An 11,562-nucleotide genomic window follows, 5' to 3' on the forward strand; every position below is an offset into this window, starting at 1 on the left:
TGTGGGTCATCAAAAGTTACCTGGTACACTCTTCCTGACACCGAGCAGGGCTTTGGCACGCATTCTGGGCAGCATTTTCCAGGACGCGTAACCATAACTTCATCCTAAACAGAGAGCAGGAGAGACAAGTAAAATAAGAGCCTGAACAGTTAACGTGGGGCTCAGCATCAGCACCTGGAATTCCAGGCATTTAGTATCTGTGTGATAACCCACAGTCCCTCAAGGCTTCGTTTTGGCTCCAATATCTGGGGGCAGACTTCACAGCATAAGATCAGTGTAGGAAGCTAGAAAGAAAGATATTTCCTTCATCTCATTTTTTGGGCCTCTTTGGATGGCAATTAAGCTCCAAATACATAGACAGGTGTATAGATGCAGATAAGGGGACTCACACACACACACACACACACACGAGATAGATTACATTTATTCAGGTATACAGATATACAGAGAAAGAAAAAGTATACATAAAGCTATGTAGAGAAGCGCAGTAAAGCATGAGACGAAGAGAGAAGAGCTTTTTTTCCTGGTACTGCCACATTTTGAAGCTTTGAACATGTGATTTACACTCACCGTCTCTCAGGCATTTGCACTGCTTTAGTTAAATCCATACAGCATAACTGTCTGTACAGGTGCTAAATTATGCTTAAAGGTGGATTACCCTAATTTAAACTTTTTTCATGACTGATTTAAATCACACTGGAATAGGTTGGCACTTCATATCAATATAAGAGTTCCCGCATGCCTCAACTCCATCCATCTAAAACATCTTTGTAATTCCTCTGCCACAATTTCACGTACATCCAATGGTTTGGAATAGTATTGTTGACCAACATCTCCCTCCAGCCACCTCAGCATGACCAGAAGAGTGACTCGTGGACCGAAAGTAGTGTAGAAGTGCCAAGCGCTATTATGCCATCGGCTTTGTTACTCAAATCACTAGCTTTCAAAGAAAGAGTGGAAGACTTTGTATAAAAGTTATCAATGATGGATTTTCCAGCAGAGTTAAAAGAACTCTTTCCTGGATTTTGGTGGGACATTCAGGTGCACTCTTGCGTGCAGCAAGCATTTTTGACGTTCCTCTCCCTCAGCGCCCAGGGAAGGGCACAGTTATCTGAAAGATGGAAGACGAGAGTTTAATACTGGGAGATTTTATGTATTTGCTATTGACAGGGAGTGGAGAATGAAGAAAGTGAGAGAGATAAAGGCGCATGCCAGAAAATATTGGGCATGATTGAGAGCAGAACAGGATCCTTGCACATCCTTGCTAATGTCCCTTCCACCAGGCACCTTGGCAGGAAATATCTGGAACACCATCAGAATTGGCTTTCTGCTGCATTAACTTGGATGCTCTCAGCCAATTATTCTCAGATACATCACAGCAACAACACAGTTGCTTCTGTTTCCACAAATTAAATCCTAATGATTAGCTGATTAAACATTAGTGCAATCAGGCAGCAGGTAACATCAGTCCATTTGGAGTGGGAAAGGAGGAATCTAAAGCAGGCATAAATTTGTTTTAATGCACAGTACTTAGTCAAGGAATACTAATTGAGTATTTCAGGACAAAGCAAAACGCAATTAGCATGCATAGAAACAGGTGGGTTTTCCCTCTATTAAAAAAAAAAGGGGGGGTTAACTGCACAAACACCTGGTCCAGTAAGAGAAAGCTAGGTAAGCATCAACAGGAAAAAAAAGTTGATGACTACTGCTTTTGTTTTTCTCAGTGCTACAGGGAAGTGTGCTCAGCCAGAACACACATTTCGAGGGAGCTTCTGGATTTATTGTTGGAGCATGGCAATAGATTAAAAAATATCTGGGAAACGGCAGCCCCTAAAACATAAAGCCAATGTCAGAAAGAGGGAATTCCAGGAGCCAGTTCCTGCATTTCCTTAGCATGGCATGCTGTTGCAAAGGAGTAGAGCAAAGTGCCCAAGAAAACTGGTACAGTGGGCCCAATGAAAAAACACCCAAAGAGCATAGTCACACTCTTAAGCACTTCCAATATAAAAACAAGAATTAAAAAAATTGAGTCACTTGTACAGAGTGTGAAGTACTGCCTGTGGTTTGCTGCCTTTACTAACCCCTGTGTTAACACTGTGTATAATCTTGCGGTGTTCTGGTTGGGTTTACGCACTGTGTAAGTGCTAAGAACGCGTAATTTGTCCACAGCAAAGACCTCAGAGACAGCAACGTCCCCATTCTGTCAACTGGACTAAAACTGTCAGTCACTACGTGAGCTTGCCTAACTTATCTTACTGGTTTTGTTATTTCTAAACGCAAGCACATGTAAGAAATAGTGCTCTGAGACTTTTCTTTCAGCTGAGGTTGTCCTGCATTTCTAAACTCTAAGTCAAAAGGGGAATTTCATCCCTATTTGACCACTTTCAACTGTATTTCTAGAGTTCTTGTGAGAAAAAAAAAAACAAGTAAACAAGACCTGCAAACCAAACTTTTTAGCTGCAAACCAAACACTGAAACATTAAAAATATTGTGTTTTCATTCCTTCCCTCACAGAAATAAAAACATTTCCTGATCATCCCTATGTAATTTCTTTAGTATAAACCAAAAAGCAGTTTCTTTAGGCAGAATTTATGCTTAATTAGCCAGCAAAGACATGGTAAGAGTAAAATGGTGGGGAAAGAAAGTATCAGGGAAGACACAGACAGCACGTGTATACTGACAGACTTAACCAGCACTCCACATCATTTCCACACATCAAAACTCCCTTTTCCAAATCACCCACTTGTCACACACGAGATTTGCCTGCTGATTTCTACATCTGCGTGAGAAACGGCCCTTGCCAAGGGAGAGAGCACAGTCATGAGTAACGTCCCCAGAAGGCCGATGGGTCCTGACCTGGTTGCACAGTAGCGGCTGGCAGGAAGCTGTGAAGCACTGAATCGCACCGTCCCTGCAGACGCATTTGGAGCACCGACCAAGGCGCCAGTCCTCCCCATCCTGGAAGACGCGTCCATCAAAGGAGCAAGGCTCTAAAAGGTAAGAAAACAATGGGTAATTTTCTTTTCCGATGCCCTTTACTCCCTTTCTGACACCCGTAATCAAAATGCAGATTTTGTGCAGCTCAGAATTCAAAATTCTGGCCTGCCAAAGTAGGTATGACGCTAACAATTCTACTCTAGATTTGTGAATTAAGAGCTCTGAATGCACTTCTCCAACTAGACTTTCTATGAGAAAAGGTATACCATAGCTCAGGCATTTTTGGAACTTGCAGTCCGAGCCTGCAAGTGCCAAAGCCGCCCTCAGTACATAGGAAATATGTGCATCTTTTTTTTTCTCCAGATTTTAGTCTGCAAAATAAGGACATACTACGCACATCTGCTCACTGCTTAAAGCTGATCACTTCCTCTTAGCCTACGGGTGAAGCTGTTAAAAATGTAAATATGGTAGCAGGACAGAAAGAGAACACCAGTGTCTTCCCAGAAGAACTTAACAAGAAAAGAAAAGCTTTCCAGATTTGGGACCAAAAGGAGATTTCCAGTGACCTACTGCTCGGATCACTGAAGGCAGACAGTGCCCCCATTCACATGCAATACTCACCGCCGAGGCCCACACATTTGGGACAGCAGGATCCCTGCGCAGCGTATTGCAGCTCCCCTCGTCCACACGTGAGGGCTGGGCAGGTTGCGGGGCTGCAGTTCACCTCCCCGTGGGCACAGGAGCACCGCACACATCCAGAGCTGGCCCACTGCGTGCCGTGCTACAGCGCGCAACACAACCAAAGGCACAGAAAACACAAGCATGAATCCAGCTGTCAACGAGACCTGGGAATATATATTCTCCCTTTTAAGCCCCTCTCCACTTGTGTTAACTTTACTCTTTTGCAGGCCCAGACAATCTTTGCCCGCTATAGCCCTTACTCCTGGCTGCTTTGTTGGGGCAAAAAGTAATTTAATACTGGTAAAGTAGCAAAGCTGGAGATCTTCCTGATTTTCCTTCCCGTTGCAGAGTGGCATCCAGCAACAACCCACTGCAAAAGACCCAGGCTATTGGATACACCCCCTCGCCGCTACAGTTTCTGTAGCGCAAACTCTAAATTTAGAGACGTGTTTTCTTTAGAGAAATATTCACCATGGGCCCCAACACACAGCTGACCACCTTGTGGTCAGGTGAACACCGCCCACCCCACATAGTTAACACACTTCACTAGGAGTAAAATCTTATTAGATTTCACTATTCATTAACGCAGAAACAAATATGTCTACTCTGCAGCATGGTGAGGAAAAACTGGCCCCAAGAAGAAACATGTTGGTGTATTGCAACATTCTCCAACAGATACAGAATGTTATTTTTCACAAAACTTGCAATACTGAATTAGGCAGGGAGTAAAAAGGCTCTTGCCAGATAGTGGATACAGATTTTCCTCGATGGTACTACCACTAAGGCCAGTGTTTCCAGCTAGATACCTGCAGAACAAATGTCAAGTCATAAAGCATTACAGCGGCTCACTGACAAAACAGAAAACCTCTTCCTTTAGGAAATCTGTGCCAACCATCAGGACGAGACTTTGCACTGACAAAAAAATTGTTTAATGACCAACTCACGGTGGAATTGGGGTGTGACACATGACTACAGGTACAAATATGCCTATAATCCCTGTGGGGATGCCTGCTTATACACCTGACTTGCATCCCAAAGAACAGGCTCAGGGAGAGCCAAAAGCTGCACCAAGAATACAACAAAGCAAAATGCAGCAACAAGAAGAAGAAATATAATGTCATATGACATAATATAGTATCACCCAAATCACAGGCACAAAGGAATAGGAAAAGAGGATGGATGCGCTATCCCTCCTATTCCAGTCTCTGTCTCGCTCGTAGCAGATTCATGCCTGTCATGCCTCGCGCTGAAACGGAGGGTTACAACATCCATCTCAGGTGTAGAGTGTAAGGTCCAGATATTCAAATGTATTTGGGCATTTCAGCACATTTCTTAAGATGTGGACCTGACTTGCCTCTTGTCAAACAGAAAAGTCTTTAAGAGACCAGGCATAGGACTTGGGTTCACTGTTAAGCCATTTTTCTACATTCGCCTATTGTTTGACATGATTCATTAAGTACTACCCATGAATCTTTAATTTTTTCTTATTTGTAGACACTTCTTCTTATTGTTTTGGCCTTTCAGCCCCCCTAGGTGAAACCACATCCTGGAACCTGCTTCTTGAATAATTCAGGATTACAAAATGCACAACAGCAATCAATCTCTACCCAGCATTAGATGGCTGCTGAGAAAAAAGCCTTCTTTCAGGACAGCTAATACGTCAAGTTCAATGTGCTTTGCTCCCCTCCTAATATTACTATATCGCCTCAATCATCCACAGAAACAGCAAAGTGAATGAATGAGTGGGAAATTTTCTCCCCTTAAGCCAAGCAGGACACCCTATTGCTCAGCGACATTCCCTTTTTGCAAACCCTGCCGACCAAACTCCCGTTATATTACATGATCTGATAGTGACAGAATCTAAGCCCAATTAACTATCCTTCTCTTGCATGTCAGCTAAGCATCCTTCATTGACGTGCACCAGACAGAGACCTAAGAACTGGAAAGGATTGCCCCTGCCGAGGAACATGACAGTACTCACGCTGTGGATCTTTCCTTCATGCTGGCAAAATCCTTCAGCTCGGGAGGCACACTCAGGGCAGCACTTGTTGGGGGCTATTTGAAGAACTTCTCCCTAAAAAGATACAAGAATCCAATAAGCTGTTCACATGAAATACAGACTTTAACGTGAAGGTAAAGACATGGGGCCCTGCTGGACCCAGTGCTCTCAGTTTAGAGAGGAAACCTATTAAGCAAAATATACAATGCTGCTACACCAGATCCCTTTGTTGAGAGGTGGCACATCAGTCTGCTGTATTTGACATTTTACCATCAAAACAACAGCAGAAGAATTTACAGCCCTAACAGTACAATTGGGAAGCCCCCAGCCGAATTAGTTCTCAAACCAGAACGAAGAATCGAAAACAGTTATTCATGACAAACCCCAAGATTATTCACTGAAGGACCCCTGAGAAATGCGGTATAGATGTATTTTTTCAATAGATAGTTTTCTACATGTACAGGATGGATCTCAGTCTAACATTTCACCACACCATCAGCGCAGCTGGCAGGCAGAATGAATGCGCATCCATTAACTGTACTTCTTTGGCTTAATAATCACCACCTTTTTTTTTAGTAACGCTACTTTAAAATTAACTGAAAACTACTGACCGCTTCCAACCACAGCATAGTCTGGTGATGCTACTACTACTTTGCTTTGCACGTTCCAGCGGCTTAGCAAGCTGACCACTTGCTACGTCCTGTTCGGCAGCAGGGAAAAAGATGACGCTGATGGAAGCAGCTCATCATATGAAGGGCAAAACACATCTGTAAAGACATCGGCCAACGCTGGGAAGGATCCCAGACTCCTGTCATTGAAAATGTCCCCGTGGACCCTCCAAAGCAATGCTTTCACGTTCCTCCCCGCTGCATGTTGAATACCCCGGGCTGGGCACAGCGTCCCACAGACAGGACAGCATCAGCTGCTGGAGGATTTTATTTCGCAAGGGTGTCTGTCACTGGTGGCAACTGCACACGAGGGCCCCTGGCACCACCTGAGGTACCACAGATCTCAGCATTTTCTTCCCACAGCTAATAACCAATAAAAAGGACCAAACAATTTTACTGATGTGAGCATGGGAGCTGGAGAGGGAGAAAACAGAAAACCAAAACCAGAGAAGAACACGTCAGGTTCGGGAAGTGAAATGTAGAGAAGTTTTATCCACGAGGTCACCTTCTTCAAAATATTGCAAAAGTGTTTCTCAGGAGACATCTTTTCCACTTTGAAAGGGCACAGCCAACGTGTAAGGGATTCCTGCTCAGAAGGGAGGCATGAAGACACTGCGATGCCAAAAAATTGTCTTACCTTTCACTTCTCTGTTTGTATGATAAAAGCAACCAGAATAATTTGAAATGTCAAAATTTTCTTTCCCTGTTTTCTAAAAGAAACATTGTGATTTTTCAAACTGAAAAAAGTTTCTCACTTGAAGGTTTCTTCCAATGCCGTGTTTTTTAGGAGGTGGGAAACAAAATTAAGCATTTCACTTAGCTTAAACAATTAAACTCGATTCAACTGTGATCCTGCTGTGGAGAAACTGTTCTTGGTTGTTGGTTTGGTTTGGTTCACACAAAAGAAATAATGTTTGCTGATTTTCCACCTACTCAAAGCATTCGGCATGCACAGCAGTAGGTTTTACACACAAATGTTTAGAACACCACTGGGTATGCTTTTTGCAATGACTGCCTGGTTTTGCTTACGCCTTGTCGCTGAAAACAAGATCAGCAATATTAGCATAAATCTCATAACAAGCAGACAAGAAATGGAGACGAATGGTGATTTCTGACCTTGTTCGTCAGCGATGTGTTTATACTTGAAGGATGATCAGATTTTTTTCTCCTGGGATCCTTGATGATCCTTTTCAACATTGAAATGGCCAGACCTTCATGGAACACTTAAACTCTTTGTCTTGAGTATTACCCATGTCCAGGAGTCACACAGATTCATTTCACGCTATAAATCTATTTCCCTTTATAAGCTTTAGAGTTGCCACCTTTTCATTTATCCATTTTTTAAAAATGAACAACATCTCATCCAGCGCACTCATTGTTAGGTGTGCCACGACAGCACTCTTTCTATTTCTCTCCTCTTAGTATAAAAAAATCCAAGTACTTCAGTCTTGCTTTAATCAATACACAGTGATAATAACGGGGAAAACCGGTAGGAATCAAAATTATTTCCTCGTTAATGCTGTCACATTGGAAAACATCTTAACCTGCTTCATAAAGCCATATAATTATATTGGCAGTGCCTCTTTAAAACACTAATTTTCATTGTCATTGGCGGGTACTACCCCAGTAATGCAGATGCTAATGCAAGACCAATTCCACGGCCAATTAGCTGTAACCTTTAATGAAGGCTCAGACAGAGAAATATAAACAAGAGACAATGAACGCTCAACAACCATCACAAGGCAGAGGAAACTGAAAGACAGACAATCTCAGCTCTGTTGTTATTCATCAGAGTGGAAAGCGTCCATCTGCATGTTTGAGGGAGACCCAGCTCAACCTTCAAATGAAGGGTGACTGGAAGCTGGGCTCATGCTGGGAGGTCCAAGCCCAGCTCAGGGGCTTTCTTTGGGGACCGGACCGCTCTTGGAGCGCAGGCTGCCTGCAAGCTCTTCCAACACCAAGGCTGTAGTGCGGGCAAAGGAGACAAAGGCTTCACACGCTGGGTTTTGCCTATGTGTTTCTTTGCACAGGTTTGCATCAATGAGAGGTGAAAGGGCACAGAGGCTCTGCCTGACCCTGGGCAGTCACACGCAGCCTGGGAGGCAAAACAGGATTGCACTGCTCCCTCTTGCTTCCTCCAAATCCTACTGTGAATCAGACCCTCGGGTTCAAAGAGAGCTCAGCCCAGAAGGTCGATACGGCAGCTGTCACCGTGGTGTACAAAGATAAGCAACCAGCTTCACCTCTGCCAGTTCCTCCAGGGAAACACCTCATGCTCCATCCTTTTTGTGTCCCTCTCAATACAAAAGGAGCTTTGCTTCCACAGGGACTGCAGGACCAATTACCCCAACTGCTCCCACCATTCCTTTAAATGCAACTCAGTGCGGCGGACCCAAACGAGCATTTCGAGATATTCCAGGGGTTTAAAGCAGGGGAAGGCTGGGAGCTCCAGAGTGACTTGACATTTCTCCCACCACGCAGGACAGGTCAGCTGGCATTTGGACAGTTGCAGCCCCTTACCTTCTGAAAGTCACACTGAGGGTGTTTGCAGACAGTAGGTTCACAGGTGACAATATTGCTATGGCAACGGCAGTCTTGGCAAGAATCTGGCTTCCAAATTGTGTTATTCTGCAAATAAACGTAAGTTTTAAATTAGACCCATACGGCACAAGGCGTGTGCTATTTTACGCAACAGCAAATGATTCAAATAACTCAATACAGACAGACTGGAAGAGTAATCTCTGGAACAGACCGCCCCTCCCTCCCACACACTTATCAGGCGCAACTTTGGTACTACTCATTCCACAACTTTAAACACACAGTTGAAAGACAAGGCCACGCATGGCAAATAATCCACTCCAATGGCAAGATAATTGATAGGACTTAACCTCCAATAACCTCAAGGCGATTATGGCCTCTCTGGGAAACTTCTCTCTAACGAAGTTCAGACTGTCCAAACTGCAGCTACTGCTCCGAACACAGCTTGTATGGAGGCACCTGAGCCAGCCTTGAGGCTGACCAACTCCAGGACAGGCAGCTGCGGTACCATACAGCACCCCATGAGCTGATGGGGAATGCAGGTAAACAGTGACGTGCCCAAATCCCAATGAGCCGTTGAACGGAACATTTCAAAATTTTCAGTCTGCAGGATCACGGAAATAAAAAGTTCTCATGTCAAAACCATGATGTAAACTGTGCTCATTACGTTAGGCTGTAAGATGGAAGGAAAGGTCTAAAAAGCCTACGATGTAATTAAACTGACCTAGTCAAAAACGCTGAGCGCACGGCCAGGTATGAACAGGCTCTACCTGGTCACATTTATTCCAAAACATCACGACTCTGACCAAGCAGACAGTTCAACAGATTTGGAAATAGCTGTCACCACCGCTCAATCAGTGCACCCAACTGGAACACCCACAGCTAATGCGCAAGGGTTTTCACCACCCCTGCTTGACCCCTTTCCCATTCCCTCCGCGCCGGGGTCATGATCCCACGCCGCCACCATGCTTTCCTAAGGCAGCTCAGGTCCTTAGCCCGTTGCTTGGACACTTGCCAGACTTCTCCTTCTCTCCCGCCAGTTTCTCCAAGGTCTGAGCAGCCACTTGGGACTCATTACTTTCGGTAGGATGCTTGGAAAACAAAGCCTTCTTTTTCTTTTACTCCTGAACACTGACTTCCAGCCATCCTGATACCAAACAGCATCAGCAGGACCCTGGAGAAGCAGTCAAGTCTGCCTGTCATCCCCATTCCTATGAAAACATCTCGCCTGCACTCAGCTCCTCTGCAGCGTCCCTTCAGCCAGGCCAAGGATCCTTTCTCCGGCAGTTCAAAAAAAACCAACCATTAACTACGTACAGAGGTAATATGAACGATACAATTGCAATGTTTGCATTTAATTGGCTGTTTTTGTAAGCCTTCAGTTAAATCCACCAAAAGAAAACGGAAAGACGGAAGCCAGTTTCTCATGTTAACAACTCTTTTCCAGACAACCACTGTGCGTACACCAGTCTAAATTTACGCCATACAGGAAATTTTCCTGTGTAGTACAGACAGCCGTGCCGTTATCCAAGCCATTAAGCCTCATTTTTAATTGACCTGAAAGAAGACCAGACTTTGCTACTCATTTACATGATATAGTGATTTACTCCCATAAGTCAATTTACTCACAGTGTAAAGTACGACTTAGGCAAATTAAGATATGAAAAGATGATTAACAGTTTACTACTAAGAACACGTTTAGGGCTAACTACTAAAACTGTTAAGCATCACGATAAAACGCTGAAATGTGCCTTAAAGGCCCATTAGACTGCTTAATGAGAGCAAAAAAATCTTGAAAAATCTGGCCACTTGCTCAGGCACTTACGCAGAAGCTGCCGGCTGCTGCGCTCTTCTGAAAACCTAAATGTGAAGTAGTTCGAACCAGCCTGAGCAAGCCACGGGGAGAGGTGACGCATAGGTGTCTGACAAGGTTTTGGCACACCTGCATGACTGGAGGAGGGCACTGGTAGAGGTTCTCTCTTCTTTGACCCATCCTGCATCCAGGGCCGACTGGGCGAGTAGAAAAGGCCGGTTGCCTCCTCTCTGAAACAGTGCTTTTTGTCAAAACAGAGCAGCTTACGCTACGACGCTGGATCACGAGCGCAAACCTGCAAACAGCGGGATAAGCAGAAATACTGCTAACAAATCCTGGTGTTTCTTCACTGCTTTACAAAAGCATTGCGTTCATATCGAACTGTGCTCTTCCCTTGTGGCAAGGTAACAACCACTCCGGCAGCATCAGAAATTTAGGGAGATTTTCTATCAATGTGCTGATGGTGGCAACACCAAGCTTAGTAACAGCAAGAGGTGGCGATAAGCGTACAGCCCCGTGGGGCAAGATATCAACAGGACACAGAGAGGCGGTAATTTCTGCTCTGGTAACACAGCTGGTTCTCCTCTCACATACACACGGCTGCAGCTGTACAACAGAAACCTTGACTTCATCTCTGCCGGCAGATTTACGGTGCAGTTACAAAACAAATTCAGGTTAAGTTACATGGGTGCCAAGCTTTGGCTAAATTAACTCATTCTGCTCTCTTTAACAAAGCTTTATTCTACTCAGATCCACCCTAAGACTCCTAAAACCACGGTAATGCCCCAAAACTCCTAATATCTTTCCACTACCAAAAAGCGACGTTTAATCTGTTTGACAAAACCATTTGATACATCTATTGATTTATTCCTTCCCTTGTTTGTTTCCAACCGGAAGGAGAATCCCAAAGCAGTGGGTGGCAAAGG

At 44.3% G+C, this 11,562-nt stretch overlaps 1 protein-coding gene across 1 annotated transcript in view; it reads right to left on the bottom strand.

Annotated features, from left to right (window-relative positions):
• FRAS1 (Fraser extracellular matrix complex subunit 1) overlaps window positions 1-10,739 on the bottom strand; it is a gene marked incomplete at its 3' end in the record, with an annotated part of 102,952 nt that extends 92,213 nt beyond the window's left edge. Inside the window, exons 1-7 of the mRNA XM_009879515.1 lie at window positions 10,649-10,739; window positions 10,304-10,380; window positions 8,806-8,913; window positions 5,600-5,692; window positions 3,559-3,718; window positions 2,857-2,990; window positions 21-104 (exon numbers count right to left, since the gene is read on the bottom strand). Of these exons, the coding sequence (XP_009877817.1) occupies window positions 21-104; window positions 2,857-2,990; window positions 3,559-3,718; window positions 5,600-5,692; window positions 8,806-8,913; window positions 10,304-10,380; window positions 10,649-10,739 (747 nt within the window). The remainder of the gene's footprint in view (window positions 1-20; window positions 105-2,856; window positions 2,991-3,558; window positions 3,719-5,599; window positions 5,693-8,805; window positions 8,914-10,303; window positions 10,381-10,648) is intronic.
• Between the last annotated feature and the right edge of the window lie 823 nt (window positions 10,740-11,562).

The sequence above is a fragment of the Charadrius vociferus genome, unplaced genomic scaffold (assembly GCF_000708025.1).
Source record: "Charadrius vociferus isolate BGI_N301 unplaced genomic scaffold, ASM70802v2 scaffold1010, whole genome shotgun sequence".
Lineage (NCBI taxonomy): Eukaryota > Metazoa > Chordata > Aves > Charadriiformes > Charadriidae > Charadrius > Charadrius vociferus.